The sequence below is a fragment of the Dama dama genome, chromosome 24 (assembly GCF_033118175.1).
Source record: "Dama dama isolate Ldn47 chromosome 24, ASM3311817v1, whole genome shotgun sequence".
Classification (NCBI taxonomy): Eukaryota; Metazoa; Chordata; class Mammalia; order Artiodactyla; family Cervidae; genus Dama; species Dama dama.
In genome coordinates, this window is record NC_083704.1 from 6,426,084 (window position 1) to 6,448,033 (window position 21,950).

At 44.5% G+C, this 21,950-nt stretch overlaps 1 protein-coding gene across 1 annotated transcript in view; it reads left to right on the forward strand.

The window, feature by feature from the left end:
* Window positions 1–365: 365 nt before the first annotated feature.
* LANCL2 (LanC like glutathione S-transferase 2) overlaps window positions 366–21,950 on the forward strand; it is a 108,764-nt gene continuing 87,179 nt past the window's right edge. Inside the window, exon 1 of the mRNA XM_061127613.1 lies at window positions 366–636. Within this exon, the coding sequence (XP_060983596.1) occupies window positions 448–636 (189 nt within the window). The 5' untranslated portion in view covers window positions 366–447. The remainder of the gene's footprint in view (window positions 637–21,950) is intronic.

Below are 21,950 nucleotides of genomic sequence, written 5' to 3' on the forward strand. Positions count from 1 at the left end.
TTTCACGTGACCTGCTGTTACCTAAGATATTCGTTTATCCAAAACAAAGGGGCTAACCTGAAAGAAGGAAAAAAAAAAAAAAAAGCGTTGGCTCCTCCTCCAGACCCCCCCCAACAGCAGGATGACAGGGAGGGACCGCGCCCTCCCCGGAGACGCTGTCCTCGCGGCGCCGCCGGCCGGCTGAAGCCTCCTCCTCGGAGGGGACCCCGTACCGCGGAGCCTTGGCGACTGCAAGGCGCCGCAGCCTCCCCGGGGGCCCATCCCCAGCCAGGTCGGGGCGGGACCGGGCGCCCGCCACAGCCACGTGTATGCGCGGCGCGGCGCATCCGCCGCTTTCCTAGGGATTACCGCCGCCCGCCGTGGCCCGGACGAGCGCCTCTGAGGAGGCTTGTCCCAGCTCACTCGCCGTACCGCGCGGCCCCGCGGAGGGCAGGGCGCGCGGCCGACATGGGCGAGACCATGTCCCGGAGGCTCAAGTTGCAGCTGGGTGGGGACGCAGATATGGAAGATCGGGCGTTCCCCAACCCTTTCCCGGACTACGAGGCCGCCGCCGAGAGGCAGGCCGAAGAACCGCCATGTTCTCGCACCCCGCTCTCCCCCGAGGAGCTCGGCCTCCCTTTCCACAGCGATGGGAAGGTGAGTCGGTGATAGACTGCTACGCCCGGGAAGCACCAGGCCGGGAGGGGAGGGGCAGGGGCGCCAGCGGTGGTAGAGTCCAACTGCCGCCCCCTCGCCGGGCCGACGTCACCCGCCGGCGCCGCGCGGACGTCACGCTCCCGCGTCGCCTGGGTCAAGGCCTGACCCGGGGGACGCCAGGGGCGTGAGAGGCTCGGCAGGAGGGGGCCGGGCCGCCGTCCTGTCTGGGAGGCGTCGCCCTGGAAGGCTGTGAACCTCTGTGCTATTAGTCTCTTTCCTCGTGGTAGGCGCCTCCTGGCTTCTCCTGCCAGTCCGCTAAAAAACAGTCACAACCTGAAAGGAGTGTGTTTTTTTTTTTTTTATGGGAATGCTTAGGACTTCAAGCCAGGGAGACTGCGTGTCATATAGCCCTGAGAAACTGCCGGGAGAAGGCCGGGGAGGGAGTTAGGATATATTTAAGTTGGTAACAGAAGGCGCCAGGCAGTTTGCACGTCAAAGTTTTTTGCTAATTAAAGAAAATAGATAATCTCAAGTTAAGGAATTTAACTGTGAATGATGCAGGAGTGTGGGGTTTTTGAAATCATTCCTGTCCTGTCCTGTGCATCTCAGCTATTTGAGGCCAGCATCCTGGTTTTCTTGATTTCTCACATGCCCCCGAGCTCCTCAGCACTGAGGCTGAGGGTGGGTGAGTGGTGGCATCTGCTGAATCGCAGACATTGTTTTCTGTTTTGGGAGCCCTCATTCACATTTGGAAGCCCCAAAACGCTGATGGCTGTGACAAGCTTGTTTACTGATATGGCAGGAAATGTTTCTTTCACAGTCCCTCTCTATGGTTGGAAATTCAACCATATATGAGAGACTTTTCATGACTTTTTTTTTTGTCCCGCCACTCTGGAAGGACGTCTGAGATCAAACGAAAGTTCTTGTTGATGTGTCTCTCCAGGTGTTAACTTCTGGATTAGGCCCATTGATAGACAGTAGAAGATTCTCTGGATCCTCTATCTTCTAACCTATTAGGATTCAGGAGATAATTCCCTTGTTGCATCTTCCCATACCTAGAATACACTGTTACTGTTATTGAAGGCATACAGATCTCTATTTTTTGGATCAGTTGCTTTAAGTCACCATTACATTGGTTGGAGGCCTGGCTACACACTCTAAGAGAGGACAATCTTATAAAATAGACATAAGCAATTTGATTGGTAACCTTGACAAAGTCATTGTAACTGAGAGACAAAAGCATAAGCAATTTGGAAACAACAAAAGTTATTAGTTTAATGAGTTGTAATCCAGTTGCAATAACCATTAAGTCCATAGGAGATCCAGCTGGAGAAGCCAGAGCTTGGCAGGATCAGGCAGAGAGAAAAAGATAAATGTTTTATCTTTGTTTACAAAGGCATACTTATCAACCTGTTGTAGGTCACAGCATAAGAGAAAAAAATTTACTGGAAAACAGATTCAAGTTAGTATGTTTTCTAAAGTCAAAGATAAAAATCATAATTCATCAGTTCATTTAGTTTCATGTAATTGATTCCTGTTGATCTGTATGAAGTAATCAGGTTTTCCATTAGTTTGTAATTTGTTACCCAGTTTAGTGGTAGTAAGGTTATCAGAAACACATTTGTTTAAAAGTTCTTTTTATGAGTTTTCTTGAAATCTTCATTTTGTAAAGGCAGTATAAAATAATGATAGTCTCTGAAGGACAAAACTTGAAATAGCATAGTTAAAGGTTTGAGTTCAGTGTAATTAGGAAATTTGGATATTTTAGTATAATCACTAAAATTATGACTGGTAGCATTATATCAGGACATATCAGATGTTAAGGATTTCATATAAATTTTGGAATATCTGTGTTAATGATATTTATCCATACCTAAAGTTCACCTTCAATCATTTGACAGTGCTTTTGAATTAAAAAATGCCAAATAAACTTAATTTAACATTTGTCTCTGAGATGTTTTGGAGATGTTTCTTCGAAGCATTCATCCCCGAGTCACCTAGAAGCTAAAACAGCTTAGTTAGATTTTGATATTTGGGAATTTTGTTAGAATTATAAACCACAGTATCATAGGTCACTGAAAGAATACTTATTCAACCAAAGTCATAAAACAATTAAAGGAAATCAAATAGAGATCACTTAAGGTTGCAGAAACTCACACAATTTATTATTAAAAAGGAGCATTTCTCCCAGAAATCAAATTCCACTCCTGCACTGGCTCACTTAACAAAATCCATTTAGTCAACTTGAATCTAAATTTAGATAATCCTGAATATGGATAAAACTTTTTCCTTTTTCTTTCCAAAATCTCTCAACACTTTCTGTGTTCAGCCTCTCTCTCATTTTCCATCCAAATAAAATCAACTGGCTCATACATTCTCTTTCCTCAATAAAATGTAATTTCATTTTTCATATCTTCTTTCTGAAAACATACATTCTGTTTCTTACTGTATACTGAAAAGTTACTGTATCATTTCTCATAGCTTTTTAATTCCATGTTTAAATTAGAGTCCTCAACTCTTAAAACCTTAATTTTAGTAAAGCTAAGAAGTAAGCAGTTCTGAACTGTCTTACATCGGCATTCTGTAGATTGGTGTGTAAACACCAGTGATAATTTCCAAAAACATTTGTTTTCTTATAGAGAACATCTCAGGTGATACCAAACATTTTCATTAATATTCCCAAATACTTTGTTTTTCTACTTAGTAATGTTGTACCCAGATCGCGGAATCCCACCAAACACCACAGGAGCCGCAGATCGATGCAAAAACAGTGAGGAACTTTATTACAAGCTCGAGCAGGGACTCTCTTCATACAACTGGCAAAGGAGCCCCCAGTGAAAGCGGCGAATCATTTTTATACTGTATAGCAGGGGAAGCGGGAAGGGAAGCTTAAGGGGATTGGTTAATTCATACTGTGCAGCAGGGGAAGCGGGAAGGGAAGCTTAAGGGGATTGGTTAATTCTTCAACTAAGGATGTCTTGTTAGCTACTGATTGGTGGGTTAGAGTAAGCGGGGTGAGGGACTTTCCTGTCCTTCCCTGATTGGCTCGTTGAGTTTTTTTCTCTTTAAATTTCGTTTTCTCTCCTCGGGGAGGGGGTTTTACTCAAAATGGCGGGTGCTATCCTAAAATGGAGTTGTTTGGGTTTCACATTTCACATTTCTCCCTCTTCTAGTTCCTATGGAAGGCCCAATCATGGGTCTTCTACAGAGTCAACTATATCATCTGTGGAGACAGTCGAATATTGAGATCTGAGTAACATTAGGTGGACGGTATTAAATCTTATCTTTTACAAAGGACATAATTCTATTTAATATACAGGGACCTACAGTTAAGATTAATAACAGTAGAATGAGGGGTCCTAATAGAGAAGAAATCAGGTGGTCAACCAAGGGGAAGTATTAAACCAAAACTCGAACCATGATTGTTCATTTTTTCTTTCTTGCTTTCGCCTTCTTAGGCCTTCTCTAACTTTCTGTAGAGATTTCTGTACTACTCCTGAATGGTCAGTATAAAAACAGCATTCTTCTCCTAGGGCTGCACATAGTCCTCCTTGTTGTAAGAATAGCAAATCTAAACCTCTTCTATTTTGTAACACTACCTCGGCCAGAGAACTTAAGGATTCTTGGACGTGGGAAATGGATTTTTCAAGCTGTTCAATATCTTTATCTATGGCAGCCCTCAGTTGGTTATACTGCTTATTTTGGAGCGTTAAGGCTGCAATTACACTTCCCGTTCCTATAGCCCCCAATCCCAACAGGACAGCTAAAGTTAGGGCAGTGACTGGTTCTCTTTTTAACCTATACTGATCTGGTGTTTCTAACCTTGGTTGCAGTTCTTCTTCTGAATAATAGTTTAGCCAGGGGATTAGATGGACTAGGACACAGAAATCTTGAGAGGTTTTTAGTGCCACCTGATGGGCACACGGTGTTAGTCCAGTGGAGCAAGCCCACCATCCATTTTCTGGTGGGATGATCCACTGGTGGGTGGAATTAATGAGTTTGGTCATAGGGACTGTGTGATTACATAGGTGTTGATAAGTCTCAGGGATAGCCCCTATGCAGGTGCCTATACCCGTAATGGAGCCCACTGTCAGGCGGCCAGTACTAGGTTGTTGCTGCCATCTACAGGCTGAGATATCAGCAGCCACATTGAATCCTGAAGAAAAAGCAACTGCCTCATAGTAAGGAGGCCTAATAATATAGCAGAGCCAGCAACCATTTGTTAAGTCCAGACGAGAGGCATTAAAGGTAAGATATGCTGAAGAGATCATCTTTATAAGGGGGTCTGTAGGTGGAGACATGTCGGCTATGGGAGGAGTGTGTGGAGTAGGCCCAGTATCCCGACTTTGGTTCTGGGAGGGAGGTTTTGGGGTTACCACCTGGGAGGAAGGTTTTGGGGCTATCACCTGGTTTGGTCCCAAAGCTACCTTGGGGGTCAAGTAGAGTGGTCCCATCTTTAATTTAAGTTCAAATTGGACTCCATTGTCAAACCCAGTCTTATAAAGACGTAGGCCCCAAGCTCGGCCTACATCCCACATGGTAAGCTTTTCCCCTTTATCTGTGAACTTAATTTGTAATGGAAAACATTGTCCAGGTTTAGACGATATTCCCTGAGACCTGCATTTTGGGGTATTCTGGGGTAATTTTATCTGAATGAGGTCGTTGCCAGGATTGATGGGCCAAGGGACCGTTCCCAGGGTTTCGCATCCCCAAGTGGTGCAATAAAAAGAGTCAACTCCTCCACATTTTACAATTTTGTTCTGATCCCTTCCTCCCCCTGGGCAGACATAGACAGGCACTTGTTCTAAATACTGTGGGTCCTTACCCTCACAGTTACGGGTGAATAAGCCATAGGAGCCATGAGCAAAAAAGTTGGTCAGTTGGCTGGAACCATGGAAGCCGTTATTGTCGGCTGCCAGGAAGCACAAATCAAAGGTCAGTACGGGCCACCATGTCCCTTTGGGGGCTACGTTGGAACTTGAATTAAGTATTTCTCCAGTCTCAGGGTTGTAGACCATCCAGGTCATGTTAACCAGATGATGAGGATTGGCTGAGGTAATCCCCTGGAAGGCTGCCTAGAGTACAAAGTACCTTGAGAGGGAGATGCTTCTTTGGGGCGTTTCCGGAGTTTTAGCTTTAGTGGATTGTCCAGATGTTTGGAGACTCTCCATTGTGGCAGAACCTCGTGGAGGTTGGTGAAAGGATCAGGAGGCCTCACATGCGAGAAGTGGACCCATGTTGAGATACCATCTACCTTGAGGGCCATTGGTGTGACTAGGATGACAGAGTAAGGTCCTTTCCAGCGTGGTTTGAGGGTGCCTGAGTGGTGTCTCCGCACATAGACCTAATCTCCTGGCCGAAAACAATGCGGTTCAGGTGGTGGCTTGGTGAGGTATAGGGCTTCTAGCCATTTTCAAATGTCCTTGTGCACCCGTTGGAGGAGTCGGAGGGAGGAAACTAGAGCATCAACAGGTAAGTCAGCTATTAAGTCAGTCTTTAAACTAGGTACAATAGGGGGAGGTCTTCCGAACATAATTTCAAAGGGGGTTAACCCCAACATGTAAGGTGAGTTCCGCACCCGGAACAAGGCAAAGGGGAGGAGCGCCACCCAGTCCCCGCCAGTCTCTAGGGTTAATTTGGTCAAGGTCTCTTTTAAAGTTCTGTTCATTCTTTCTACTTGCCCTGAACTCTGGGGTCGATAGGCACAACGTAATTTCCAATTTGTCCCCAGAACCGCCGCCAGTCCCTGACTTACCTTGGAGACAAAGGCGGGACCGTTATCGGAACCTACCTGTGCAGGGCATCTGAACCGCGGGCAAGATCTCTTCTAAGAGTTTTTTTGTTACTACCTGGGCTGTCTCCTTTTTTGTTGGGTAGGCCTCTACCCATCCAGAAAAAGTAACAATGAACACTAGCAGGTATCTATATCCGTATTGTCCCGGTTTTACCTCAGTAAAGTCTACTTCCCAGTAGGCTCCAGGGCGTGTTCCCCTTACTCTGGCTCCTTTAGTTGCTCCTGAAGTCTTTGTTGGGTTTGTTAGCAGGCAAGCCTTACAGTCTGAGGCAATTTTCTCTATTTTTGCCCGGTAGTCTTTGATGACAATCTTTGCAGTTCTGACGAGATCCTGCATTTTTTTCGCCTCTAAATGGGTTGCATTATGAATTTTCCTGAGCAGTTCTGTCCCCAGTTGTTCAGGTAGGATAGGCGCTGACTTAGCGTCTTTCCACCAGCCATTTTTAAATTGTGTCATAGGTAAGTGTTCTGCCCGTAGTCCGAGTCCCCGGTCGGGAAAGAAGACTCCTCGAAACAATGCAACTCGCAATAGGGGAATTTATTACTGACACGAGCCAGGGCCTCCCGCCCTCACCAGGTGTGTGAGGACAAAAGGCCCCGAGCCCCAGTTCTCTCGGGTATTTATTAGGTCAAAATAAGCAGCAGATAGTTGGCACAATCGGATTGGTTACACAGTGGGTAGTTGGCGCAAGCTGATTGGTTACACAGTTGCAAGGTAATTTTTGTTGGCCCAACGTGGGGCTTTCAGCTTTCCCCTGATAGGTTCCCTTTTTTCTGGCTAGGCATATGTTGATTGGCTGGCTCCAGGAGGCCTGATAATTATGTTACCCCGGGAAACCAGGCCTACTTCTAATCTAGGCTGCCTGCCATGGCGTTAGCCGTGACAGCCTCACAGTAAGGAGTTAATCCATTCTATATCTGTTTCACTGTATTCGGGGTTATCGGGTAGAGTCATGGTCCCTGGATCAGGGAGTCAGACTGCCAAAACCAGGGTAACAGATGCTAGAGCAGCTTCCTTGGCCGAAAGATCAGCCAGTCGATTGCCCCTTGCCATGGAGGAGTCACCTCTTTGGTGGCCTGGGCAGTGGACTATGGCCAATTTCTTGGGCAGCCAAAGGGCTTGTAGAAGCTCAAGAATTGTCTCTTTATTTTTTATAGTTTTTCCTTCAGCCGTCAGGAGTCCTCTCTCTCTATAGATGGCCCCGTGTATGTGCGCTGTGGCAAAGGCGTATCTGCTGTCAGTATAAACGGTCAGTTTTTTTTCTCTACCTCTTTTGAGTGCTTCATTCAATGCTATAAGTTTGGCTTTTTGGGCCGAAGTCCCATGGGCCAAAGGGGCAGCCCATATGACTTCTGTCTCAGTGGTCACAGCCGCCCCCGCATACCTTTGTCCATTTTGTATGAAGCTGCTCCCATCCGTGTACCAAGTCATTTTATTATCCAGAAGGGGAACGTCTTTCAGATCAGCTCGGACCCCACATACTTGAGCCAGGATGTCAGCACAGTCATGTAGTGGAGCGTCCAGGTCTGGATCCGGCAGGAGTGAGGCTGGGTTCAAAGTAGTTGGTGGCTGAAAAATGATCTTGGTAGGGTTTAGTAGTAGTCCCTGGTAATGGGTCAGTCTAGCGTTACTGATCCATCGATCTGGAGGTTGTCTCAATATACCCTCTATGGCATGTGGGGTTGTTATTTGCAGTTCTTGTCCCAGGGTTAATTTGCCAGCGTCTTTTACTAACAAGGCCACAGCAGCCACCATACGCAAGCAGGTGGGCCATCCACTAGCCACTGGGTCCAGTTTTTTTGAAAGATATGCCACTGGTCTTTTCCAAGGTCCCAGTTTCTGGAGTAACACCCCTTTGGCTACCCCTCTGTTCTCATCTACATAGAGAAGGAAGGGCTTAGTGCCATCAGGTAGACCTAGGGCAGGGGCTGACAGGAGGGCTGCCTTAATGTCCGGGAAGGCTTTATCCATTTCCTCTGTCCAGGCAAATGGTATAGTCTCTTTTGTTGCCTGGTATAGTGGTTTTGCCATTTCAGCAAAACCTGGGGTCCATAATCTACAGAATCCAGCGGACCCCAGAAATTCTCTAATTCCGCGTTGACTCTGGGGCTTAGGGATCTTTAACACAGTCTCTTTTCTAGCTTTGGACAGCCACCGCTGTCCTTCTTTTAATATGTATCTCAGGTAATGAACCTCTTGTCTGCCAATTTGTGCTTTCTTTGCAGAGGCCCGATATCCCAGCTCACCTAAAGTATACAACAAGTCTCTGGTTGCCTCCAGACAGGTTTGTTGGGATTCTGTGGCCAATAAAAGGTCGTCCACATACTGTAGCAAGGTAACCCGTGGGTGTTGGATACGGTACTCACCCAGGTCCTCATGTAATGCTTCGTCGAAGATCGTGGACGAGTTCTTGAATCCTTGTGGTAGTCTCGTCCAAGTTAGTTGCCCATGAATGCCTTCCTCTGGATCTGACCATTCGAAGGCGAAAATATTCTGGCTTTTGGGTGCCAGGGGGAGGCTTAAAAAAGCATCTTTTAAGTCCAGTACCGTATACCACTGGTGATTGGAGTTCAAAGAGCTCAAAAGAGTATAGGGGTTTGGTACTGTGGGGTGGATGTCCATCACCCGTTGGTTAACTTGTCTCAAATCCTGCACTGGCCTGTAGTCATTGGACCCCGGCTTTCTGACTGGGAGAAGGGGGGTATTCCAGTTGGATTGGCATGGGCGTAAGATGCCCTGAGCCAACAGCCTACGTATGTGAGGGCGAATACCCCTTTGTGCGTCTTGTGGCATCTGATATTGCTTGACTCTGACGGCCTCTGCTCCTGGTTTTAATTCAGTATAGATTGGGGGCCGATGTTTGGCTAAGCCTGGACCTCCGGTTTCTGCCCAGGCTTGTGGGTATTCATTAAGCCACTGATGCATATCAGCCTCAGGGGCTACTTTGGAGGGGCCTTGGTGTAATCTGTACTCATCTTCTATTTGCATGGTTAGAACTTGTACCGGCCTACCGGCTGGGTCCATAACATTCACCCCCTCAGGTGAGAAATGGATCTGGGCTCCTATTTTGGTTAGCAAGTCTCAGCCAAGCAGTGGGTAGGGGCAGTCTGGTATGACCATGAAAGAGTGGCATACCCGGCCCGTGCTCAGATCTAGGTTTCTTTGGGTAGTCCATGAATATTTTTTCATACCAGTGGCTCCCTGCACCCATGAAGTCTTTGAAGAGAGTTTTCCCTATGGGTCAAGCAGGACAGAATGCCCCAGTGTCCACTAAAAACTCAACTGGGGTCCCCTCCACTTTTAAGGTTACCCTGGGCTCAGGGAGGGGTTCCAGGCCCCATCTCCCCTAGTCGCTCAGGTCCCCCAGAGCCAAAACATTGGTTCCTTGTTTGAACTTTTTAGGGCAATCCTTAACCCAATGTCCTTTTTTACAATATGCACACTGGTTCCGTCCTAACTTTGGTTTTCCCTGGGGGTTAGGTTTCGGCTTACCTTCTGCCAGCTGTCTCAGTCTCTTCTCTCGTTCGTTCGGCTGGGCGCTGGTGGCGGCCAGGAGAATGCGAGCCATGTTTCGGGTCTGCCGGTCGGCGGCTCTGGTCTGCTTCTCTTCAGGTGTCTCTCGGTTATTATAAACTTTCTCTGCCACTGCCATCAGATCTTGAATAGATCTTTCACCTAATCTATCTATCTTCTGTAACTTCTTCCTTATATCTGGGGCTGACTGATTAATAAAATGCATCATTAAGGCTGACCTAGTATCCTCCGCCTCAGGGTCCATGGGAGTGTACTGACGGAATTCGTCCATCAGTCTCTCCAGGAACGCCACAGGACTCTCTTCTCTCCCTTGCTGTACATTACCTACCTTAGCCAAATTAGTGGGCCTGCGAGCGGCCGCTTTGAGACCCCCCCAACAGAGTCTGGCTGTAGACCCGGAGCCGCTCCTTCCCTTCTGCCGTGTTATAGTCCCACTGTGGCCTAGACAAAGAGAAGGAAGAGTTAATCGTCGCAGGGTTAGCTGTGGGTTGCCCATTATCTCCTGGCACCAGTTTCCGCGCCTCTAGCTGGATCCTTTCTCTTTCTTCTGTGGTGAATAATATCTGGAGTAGCTGCTGACAATCGTCCCACGTGGGTTGATGAGTAAACAGAACAGTTTCTAACAAATTAATAAGCTCTTTACGTCTCTCTGAAAATGGGGCGTTCTGGGTCCTCCAATTGTATAAATCACTAGTAGAAAAGGGCCAATATTGAAGGGGCTGATTTCCATCGGCATCAGGGGGACCCAGAGCCCTGAGAGGAAGAATAGCTGGTGAAGTAGAGTCGGCAGGCCCCCCGGGAGAGGCGGCCCTACGATTTCGTGTGTTCATTGCAGGTCCTCCCCCAGCCGCTTCTGGAGAAGGTTGGGGAAGTGGGGGTTCAGGCTGAATAGGAGGAGGGAGAGAATATGGTGGAGGTGTGATAGGAGATCAAGAAGATTCGAATCTTCCTGTAAAACGGGCAGAGGGGGCAGCCGGAGACTTTTTCTTTTCTTCAGTCACTAGGATCTCCGTGGCTGCTGCTGCCTGTGGCGGTAAAAAGGGTTGGATCCAAGGGGTTGGGCTGACTATTAAATCTTCCCAAACCAGGATATATGGGACCTGGTCTGGATGTCTGCTTTGAGGTCTGAGGATGATTTCTCGGACTCTCCGGAGAGTCCTTAAGTCGAAAGTCCCTTCAGGAGGCCAGCCTACGTTAAAGCTGGGCCATTCAGCACTGCAAAAGATAATCATCCGAGATTTTTTCATTTTGACACTCAGATTATGAGCTCGAGCTCTAACTTCCTTGAAATGGTCAGTTACTAAGGTAAGCGGAGAGCATCCAGATTGGGTCTGTCCCGTCGTCGGTCAGTCACACAATGAACAAACAAGACGACACACCAGACAAGTAACAGAGCGCGCAATTCCGAGAACAAAAGGTACAGAGTATATCAGATGTATATCAGATGTATATATATATATATATATATATATATATATATATATATATATATGGGACTACTGAGTGGGAGCTGGAAGACGTCTCTTCCTGCTCCCTGCTGGAGACCGTATCAGCGCGTCCACCTAGGTTTAAGTCCAGCTACAGAACGGGGCCCCCTTACAGATACAGATGCAGCTGCTGCTACTGCTTACCGGCCGTTCGTCCTCTGAAGCGCGGGTCCTGGAGGGTCCGGGGGATCCCGGACGAGCCCCCAAAATGTTGTATCCGGACCGTGGAATCCCACCAAACACCACAGGAGCTGCGGATCAATGCAAAAACAGTGAGGAACTTTATTACAAGCTCGAGCAGGGACTCTCTTCACACAACGGCAAAGGAGCCCCCAGTGAAAGCGGCGAATCATTTTTATACTGTATAGCAGGGGAAGCGGGAAGGGAAGCTTAAGGGGATTGGTTAATTCATATTGTGCAGCAGGGGAAGCGGGAAGGGAAGCTTAAGGGGATTGGTTAATTCTTCAACTAAGGATGTCTTGTTAGCTACTGATTGGTGGGTTAGAGTAAGGGGGGTGAGGGACTTTCCTGTCCTCCCCTGATTGGCTCGTTGAGTTTTTTTTCTCTTTAAATTTCGTTTTCTCTCCTCGGGAGGGGGTTTTACTCAAAATGGCGGTGCTATCCTAAAATGGAGTCGTTTGGGTTTCACATTTCACAGTAATTGATGTCTCAGTATCTTTTAGCTATTTAATAAATTTTCATCACATCAGTTAACATAACTCCAGAACTTTTAAGTTATCAAATATCTGGAAAGATCATTTTAAGCAGTCACTTCTAAAAGATAAGAGTTTTAACTCTGAGATTCTTATTTACATTCACTTTGAAGTTTCATTATATCAAGTTATTTTCTTGCAAGGGATCTAGTAAAGTCTTGTTTATTAAACCTAGGTAAAATAATCTTAACAGCATATCTTATTTTAATTAGATTAACAATCTTAAACCTTAATATCAGATATCAACTTAATATTGACTATTTCTCAGTTCATGTGAACCTGAAAGTCATCATGGCCAGTTTCTTTAAAAGTAAGAGCTTTTTATGAAGATTAGATAGAACTCTTTTTAAATCAAATTCTAATAATACTTTTTTAGAAGGAGATATTTCATATGTATAATGTGGACACAGACATAAATAGGCAAACTCAAGATCTTCTTGCCGGAATGGGGACCCCTTCCAGGGCTCGAAAGTGGGCTCTTGTCTAACACTCGGAAATGTCTGAGGAGACACATTTGCTGACAAAGCAAGAGATTTTACTGGGAAGGAGCACCGGGGTGGAGAGCAGTAGGGTAGGGGAACCCAGGAGAACTGCTCTGCCACTTGGCTGGAAGTCTCGGGTTTTATGTTGATGGGATTAGTTTCTGGGTTGTCATCGCTCAGCCAAGATGGATGCCAGAGAGGAGGGTTGTGGGAGGAGGTCAGACACGTGGTGTCTTTTTTTGACCTTTCCCCAACTCTCTGGGTTGGTGGTGGCTTATTAGTTCCGTGTTCCTTACCAGGATCTCCTGTCTTAAAACAACTCATGCAAATGGTTACTAGGGTGCCTGGCCAGGGTGGGCGGTTTCAGTCAGTGTGCTTCCCCTAACAATCTCATGGCTTCATTTAAAAGCTTGTCTAAGAATCAGGTATTACCATATAAAGTTACTAGTTTACCAACAGTTGGAATACATTAACGTTGCTTGCTGAGTTAATTAAGGCTTACTATCTGTAAGGTTTGGCTGAAGAAACAATCTCAGCAGTTTGGATTTAAAACTGCCATATCTTTTCCCTTGGTTTCAGATCTTGCTGGTGGCTTGAGCTAATTCAGGTCTTTATGGCCTATATTTACATTTCTGTTTTTTTAGACATTTGTGAAACAAAAACAGTTGCTTAGTTTCGCAACTTTAAAGTTTAACTTATTATGCTCTCAAAGGTTTGTATAAGGCATTTAGCAAAGATCTTTCTGAGTTTATAAATTAAAAGCAAAATCACTATTTTTATTTTCATTAGCCCTTGCATGTTAGTACCCAGTTTTACTAATTTTGTATGGCTTAGGTAACTGTTGCGGGGAGGAAGCCAATTCTAAGTCCATGTTGGAACTGTTTCTTTGACTTGGTTTTCATTGCTTTAATCATACTTAATAGCCTGCCTCAGAGGACATTCCCCCTCCGCTTGAATATAAACTAAAATGCTTTTGTTCAGCTCATCCCTACCTGCCTGTGAATGGCTACAAAAAAAAAAAAGAGAGATTAACACACCCTTTTCCAAAGGCTGGCTCTTCCTGGAGACTAAAGACCCTTTCACTTCCTCACTGACTCTGTTTTGACTGTTGACTTTAGTTCCTCCTTGCGTCTCTCTCTCTGGCTCTAAAAAAGAACCTGGCATCCAGACCTCCACAAGATGGTTGTTTTGAGGAGCTAAAAGTCTTCTGGCTTTCCAAATAAAATTTTTTCCTTGCCTCAACACCTCATCTCTTGCATTCATCGGCCTGTCCTGCGGCAAGTACAGTGAGCTTGGACCGAGTAACAAACTATTGGTTTCCTCAGTTGTCTATCCCACAGTATAATTAAATGAGAGCTGTAACCGCCTTATATAAAACCAATTTAATTATACCAATTTTATGTACTTTTATCTAAATTCAACCAACTTTTATACCTTTAACTTTAGTTTTCATTAGGATCTAAACAGTAAACTTTGGTCCTAGAGGAGGGGTTTTAGAAGGTTTTTTTCTTTTCCCTGTCCAATTACCTACTTTTATATAAAAAGCTCTGGGATTCCCAGAGTGTGGTTTAAGCCAAGGAGTTCTGGTCCTTTGGCCTAACTGTCCCAAATAATTATTGGTCAGATATCTCTGTAAATTTTTCTAGCCTATTAAATATTAAGTTAAAACTTTTATAAATAAAACAGACTTGATTGGCTTTAAAGATGGGGATTAGTAGGAGGTCTCTTTTGGCCCATTTAACCTTAGATAGTGTAGTAATATCAAATCTTGTTTTCATCACATGAAAGTCTATTTTATTTACCCAATTTCAAATAACCATCCAAAGATTTCTTTATTCACTTGCAGTAACTCCTTTTTAAAAAAATTCTTCTTGTTGTTCAGTTGCTTAGTCGTGTCTGACTTGTTGTGACCCCATGGACTGCAGTATACCAGGCTTCCCTGTCCTTCACCATCTCCTGGAGTTTGCTCACTCATGTCCATTGAGTTGGTGATGTCATCCAACAGTCTCATCCTCTGTCATCCCCTTCTCTTCCCATCTTCAGTCTTTCCCAGCATTTCCCAACCAGTCCATTGTTCCATATTTGTATGGATCACAACAAACTGTGGAAAATTCTGAAAGAGATGGGAATACCAGACCACCTCACCTGCCTCCTGAGAAACCTGTATGCAGGTCAGGAAGCAACAGTTAGAACTGGACGTGGAACAACAGACTACTTCCAAATTAGGAAAGGAGCATGTCAAGGCTGTATATTGTCACCCTGCTTATTTAACTTATATGCAGAGTACATCATGAGAAATGCCATGCTGGATGAAGCACAAGCTGGAATCAAGATTGCCAGGAGAAATATCAATAACCTCAGATATGCAGATGACTGCACCCTTATGGCAGAAAGCAAAGAAGAACTAAAGAGCCTCTTGATGAAAGTGAAAGAGGAGAGTGAAAAAGGTGGCTTCAAACTCAACATTCAGAAAACTAAGATCATGGCATCCGGTCCCATCACTTCCTGGCAAATAGATGGTAAAACAATGGAAACAGAGACTATTTTTGGGGGCTCCAAAATCACTGCGGATGGTGACTGCAGCCATGAATTAAAAGACGCTTGCTCCTTGGAAGAAAACCTGTGACTAGCCTAGACAGCACATTAAAAAGCAGAGACATTACTTTGTCAGCAAAGGTCCATCTAGTCAAAGCTGTGGTTTTTCCAGTGGTCATGTATGGATGTGAGAGTTGGATTATATAGAAAGCTGAGCACTGAAAAATTGATGCTTTTGAACTGTGGTGTTGGAGAAGACTCTCGAGAGTCCCTTGGACTGCAAGGAAATCCAACTAGTCCATCCTAAAGGAAATCAGTATCATTGGAAGGACTGAAGCTGAAACTCCAGTACTTTGACCATCTGATGCAAAGAATTGACTCACTGAAAAAGACCCTGATGCTGGGAAAGATTGAATGCTGGAGAAGGGGACAACAAAGGATGAGATGGTTGGATGGCGTCACCGACTTGATGGACATCAATTTGAGCAAGCTCCAGGAGTTCGTGATGGACAGGGAGGCCTGGTGTGCTGCAGTCCATGGGATCACAAAGAGTTGGACATAACTGAGCGACTGAATTGAACTGAACTGATTGTTCCATATACGGTTCTAACTGTTGCTTCTTGACCTGCATACAGGTTTCACAGGAGACAGGTAAGGTGGTCTGGTAGTCTCGTCTCTTTAAGAATTTTCCACAGTTTGTTGTGATCTACACAATCAAAGGCCTTAATGTAGTCAGTTAAGCAGAAGTAAATGTTTTTATGAAATTTTCTAGCTTTTTCTACAATCCAACAGATACTGGCAATTTAATCTCTGGTTCCTCTGTCTTTTCTAAATCCAACTTGTACATCTTATACAAGTTGAAAAATGAAATGAAAAAATTCTACTTTGGAAATAATATCTAGACTTTCCTTCCAAGTTTTTCCTATTGATTTTATATGCTCTTATTAGCGTCTGTAAGACGTATTGAGGGAAAATAAAGGCTACAAGGGTTATAAATGAAGCTGGTTAGTTTTTCTAGTTTCTTCTAGACAAAAGAAATTCTCAGGTTAAATATTAGATGTTTTCCTCACTTTTAATATGATTTTTGTTTTATAGGTACCAACAAAACAGCTGTTTACAATGAGAGTACCCCAAATTTGCTAATCTGCTAGTTTCTCTAATTTTAAAAGGATCCATTATTTGGCCACCAATAAATTATATCTCAGTAGAGATTCAAACCATGCAAAAAGACCTGGGGTCAAACCCAAGTCTCTTGTGTCTCTAGCATTGGCAGGCGGATTCTTTACCACTGGTGCCCCCTGGGAAGTTCAACCTCTTATAGGCCAAACACAAACAAATATACAGAACAATCTAGGATGATCAGGTAGAACATTTACATCTCAAAGACACAGAGAAATAAGAGTTTCCCCCTAGAAGGCCTTTGTTTAAGGTTTTACCAAGCTGGCTTTTAATGTAATAAAAGAGTCCCATCAGTTTTTAGGGTGAGATTTCCTTTAGGGCTTCCCTGTTGGCTCAGAGGGTAAAGCATCTGCCTTCAATGCGGGAGACCTGGGTTCGATCCCTGGGTGGGGAGATACCCTGGAGAAGGAAATGGCAACCCACTCCAGTACTCTTGCCTGGAAAACCCCATGGATGAAGCCTGGTGGGCTACAGTGCATGGAGTCTCAAAGAGTCGGACATGATTGAGTGACTTCACTTCACTTCACTTCCCTCGTGGCTCAAATGGTGAAGACTCTGCCTGCAATCCAGGAGATCTGGGTTTGATCCCTGGGTCAGGAACATCCTCTGGAGAAGGAAATGGCTACCTACTCTAGTATTGTTGCCTGGAGAATTTGTCGGAGAGAGGACCCTGGCAGGCTACCGTCCATGGGGTCACAAAAAGTCAGACATGACTGAGCAACTAACACTTTCACCTTCCTTTAGTATAATTTCTCCAACTATAGTATATTTTCTCTAGTTAACTAGATACTTGGCCAGAATGAACTCTGTAGATACTGTCCTTGAATCTGGGGTGTTAGTTGGAGATTGACTTTCTGATACCCATTGTTTTGCTTTTGAGAGATTCTCTTTCCCATTTTAAGTTGAATATGTCAGAGATAAAATTACTAGTGAAATTATGTGGTGGACCTGTGTGTGACTTGTGAGCCTCATTCCTCCGGGAGTCACCCCTGAGTTGTTTTAGCTCATCGTATGTGTCTCAGAGTCTATTTCTGGTAGTCTGAGACCAGTGTGGCTGCTCAGATTGCTGAATGGCCAGTTCTTATTTGTCACCCCCAGGCAAGCAAGTGTTTTAATGAGTGACTTTCCCTAAAGGACCACTGCACAGTATGAGGACTCAGCCTCAACCACCTCCGTAAATTTCTCAGTCACCTGAGAAAACCATAACTTCCTGGGAGAAGTTTTGTCCCTTTTGTTTGAAGCAAAGCTCTCATGGAATATCTTCACTTTTACTCCGACAAATTCTGTTAAGGCAGCCGAACTGAGGAAGAGCATCAAGTCAGGCTCTGACTTTACTACTCAGGACAGACCACTGAGCCTCCTACCTCAGAGCAGCCTCGGTGTCTTTCCTTTGAGCTGCCAGGTATTCCTTGGTATCTTTCAACCATCCCCTCATCCAGTACCTTTCCACTGGGTGGGGCTCTCCCTAATATCTTTCAGCCAGTGTCCCCAGTGTCCTTCAACTGGGCAGGTATGCCTTGGTGACTTTCAGCCAAGCCCCAACTAGTATCTAGACCCCCGGTGGCTATAACCCAGTATCTTTCAACTGAGAAGGGACAGGTACTTGCTATACCCCACCAAATAAAACTCAGGATCATCAACCAGTACGGGAGATCTGAGAACCAGAAGAGACTCACTGAAATCTGTCCAGACTCCAGAGGAAGCGAATGGGCAAAAGGGGCCTCTGTTGGTACCAAGTCTCTGGATCCTTGAAGAGTTTAGGCAGAGGAGAGGAATCTGCTTTGGGTCCTGTTGCATTGGTCACCAAAACTGGTGACTAAGAAAAAATAGTCAGAACCTGAAGGTGGGGTGTGTTTTATTTTGTAGGAATGTTTAGGATTTCAAGCCCAGGAGGAAGCATCTTAGGTAGCCTTGAGAAACAGCTTCAAGGAGGCATGGAAAGGAATTGGGATGCATAGAAGTTTGTAACAACGGGGGTAGGTAGTCTGAACGTCAAAGATTATTACTAAGTAAGAAAAATCAGATATCAAGTTAAGGAATTTAGTGCTCTTCTGTGTTTGGGAACATGTAAGAGTCTGGGATTTTTGAAGTCATTCCTTTTATATGCATCTCAGCTCTCTGGGGCCAGCAGCCAGTGTTTTTGATTTCTCATATTCCCCTGGGCTCCTCAGCAGTCACACTGGGGTTGGGGGTGGGTGGCGGCATCTGCTTCATCACAGGCATTGTTTTCGCTTTTGAGAGCCCTCATGCACATTTGGAGGCCCTCACTGATGGCTGTGGCATTTTTGTTTACTGATATGGAAGGAAATATTTCACTTGCCTTTGAAATGCGCTCTTTCAGGGTGCTTGGAATTGTGGGCCGGCACTGGGGTGTCTGTTGTGTGCAGATTTGTTCACCTTTGAGGGCCCACCCCCACAGCTGCAAAAGTTGCCTGCTGACCACCTGGTGGTACTGTTCCTGTGTCCCAAGTATCATCAGGCCTGGTCCTGGCCCCGCAGTGTTGGAATTCATGGCTTGGGAACAGCGGCCAAAAGTTATTGTTCATACGGGTCGCTTTGATGGGTCTGGTCTGTGTGCCCAGGAGGTGGAAGTGGGATATCTGGGAACAAACTAACTTGGTAGCGGAAAAGTGAACAGGAAGGAACATGTGAATATTGGCACTCAGCTGTTGTTGGGTTTGGTAAAATCACAAGTTCACTGGTTAGGTTATTGCTTCTCCACTGATCTCTAACTCCCACTTTACCTCCCTGGCTGCCCAGATATCCTGTATTTGAAAGGGTATGAGTTCACCCAAATTAAGGCAGTTTTGAAAGCGCTATTACTGGTCTGAATGTGGAATCTTAGGCAAATGACTGCTCTAAACTCTCTTTTCTTGTATGTAATTAAAAACTGGAGAACAATTCCTGATTCACAGGAATGTTAGTGACTAAATTAAAGTGCTCAGTCACTAAGTCATGTCCAGCTCTTTGCAACCCTATGGACTGTAGCCACCAGGCTCCTCTCTCCATGGGACTTTCCAGGCAAGAATACTGGAGTGGGTTGACATTTCCTCCTCCAGATTGAGTTAAAGTATCAATATATAAAATGGTCTGTCAGACTACCTTATGTGGCACCTGGTAAGCCCCTGATAGATAGATACATTGTCTTTCTTCCTCTTGAAAATTTGTGCTCATGGTTTAGAATTCATATGTTAATAATGATTTTTCTCTAGATTTCTCTTGTTTTTACATACTTTCTGTTTTATTTGTGATTTAGTATTCAAATCCTTTGTAATAAAAATACATGTCTGGCACACATTTAAAAAAATCTATCTTTCATACACATTACCATTGCTATCTCAATAGTATCTTTAAGGAGTAAATACTATTTTTAAGAGTAAGGATGCTGCTGCAGTTTAAATATATATGACAGGAACTTCTGACCATCATTTGAGTCTCCCTGAGAACAGTAAAGAGTTGGGAACAGTTGAGTTTCATTTTCTACTGCAGAAAAAGAGGTAAACACTGCTTCTGAAATTGCATGTTTTTCTTTTTAACCTTTATATCTGGTAAACATAATTTTGACCTCAACCACGTGCCAGACTGGCTTATGGAAATGGAAATTAAACTAAACAAATAACTAATGGGGCTTGTGGGGACCCATGCCAGCAGTTGTTGTTACATGCTACAGGAAAGGGGAAGTGTTCTTTCATGTTCTTGACATGAAAATGAGGGCCCATTAGAGGGATTTATGATTTTAAAAGAGAGAAATGAAGCTGAATGGGACACTATGGTCCCCCCTTGTCTGCCCTTGCCTGTGTCCTCAGTTCACCTTTTGTCTGTGAAAAACTTTACCCAAAGAATAAGTTGAATCAGAAAAGTGAGGAAATGCAGAAGCAAAGGAAAGCAGTCAAACAGGACAAAATAGTAATAGTTTAGTCATTAAGCACAGTCAAGGGCCTTTAGTTCCTCCTCAAGGGCTATACATAATATTCTGAGCCATATCCTATGAGCTTCCCCACCAGGTGGAAGAAGGTAACCACAGGATAACCAGACTGTATCTGTGAAATAAGCTACCACAACTCTGAGAACTGGCCTCAAAGAAATGGGAACAAACCGACCCTGGAACTGAAGACAAAGTATACTTAAAACAATCAAGATGATGCTGATCAGGCAACTACATGACCAACTTCAAGATGATTATTGGAATTGACTGCCGTTTCTGCACACTGTTCCTCCTTCCACTTATACACCCCTGAAATTCGCCTTTAAAAGCTCTAACCCGTTGGTTGTCAGTGGGGAAGTCAGCCTTTGGCTTTGAGTCCCACCAGCCATCCCCCTGGTTTGCCCTCCTCCAAAATAAAGCAGACTTTCCTTTCCACCAACCTTGCTTCTCAGGTGTTGCTTGTAGAGAGGCCAGCAGCAGGACCCCACGTTTGGTAACACAGAAAATACTTAGATTTAGGGAAATTGTAAAGTGAAGATTAAGTTCCACTCTCTTCTGTAAAAATAGATTACAATTGACAGATTATTACTTTTTTAATCCTTAGAATATTAAGGATGTAGTTAAAACAAGTTGTCAGCTGTACATTTGTTTTGATAGAGACATGAAGCTTCTTGAAAATGAGGGTGTTATGGCTTGAATTGTGTCTCCCCAAAAGATGAAGTCCTAAGCCCTGGAACTTCAGAATGTGACATTTGCAAACAAGGTTATGTTAGATGTAATTAATTAAGGTCATACTGGAATAGGGTAGGCTCTCAATCCAATATAGCTGTTGTTGTTAGAAGAGAGACAGAGACACAGGGAGAGAGAAGATGACCATGTAATGATGGAGGCAGAGATTAGAGAGCTGCATTTGTAAGCCAAAGAACGTCAAAGATTGCTGGCAAACAGTCAAAGCTAGAGGAGGTGAGGAAAGATTCTTCCCAGAGTCTCAGACTTGGCCCTGCCAACCCTTGAGTATGGACTTGTGGCCTCAAGAACTGTGATACACTCAGGAGATAGAAATCACACAGTGAATTGATAGGGAAAGTTTAATATAAAGGACTACTACTAACCATGAAACTTGGATTAATGAGAGATTGCCTCATAAAAACTAAAGGGAATTCTAAAGAATATAGGAGAATAGCTAGTATGAGCAGCAGCCCCATTTCTACGACTAAGAGGATACTCAAGAAGCCGCTGTTACTGTCCACGTATTGCTGTGTAATTAGTGGCCCCCAAACTGAATAATGTAATAAAAATACATAGACTCTGAGGGTCAGGAATCCAGTTGCTATAGGCTGAAGTCCAGTTGGCTATTTATAATTGGTTGTCCATAGGTTTTGGTTTTGTAACTTAGAGGCATTTACAGGCTTAGGTTTTAGTTCGCTTATGTAGGCCACCAGCGCAACAGAGCCACCTCAGCCTAATGGTCTCCTTGTTTAATTAACAATATCCTTCTTTTGATTGTGTTCTCATACATGAAAGACTGATCTCATTGTTTAGAAGTGCCACCTTCAGTCACCATTAGAGTTAAGTTGCTCTTTGTCATGAAACTCGTGGGTTATGGTGTCAGGTTCATGGAAGAATTGTTTTTGCTGTTCATCTCATTGTTCACGTGTATCTGT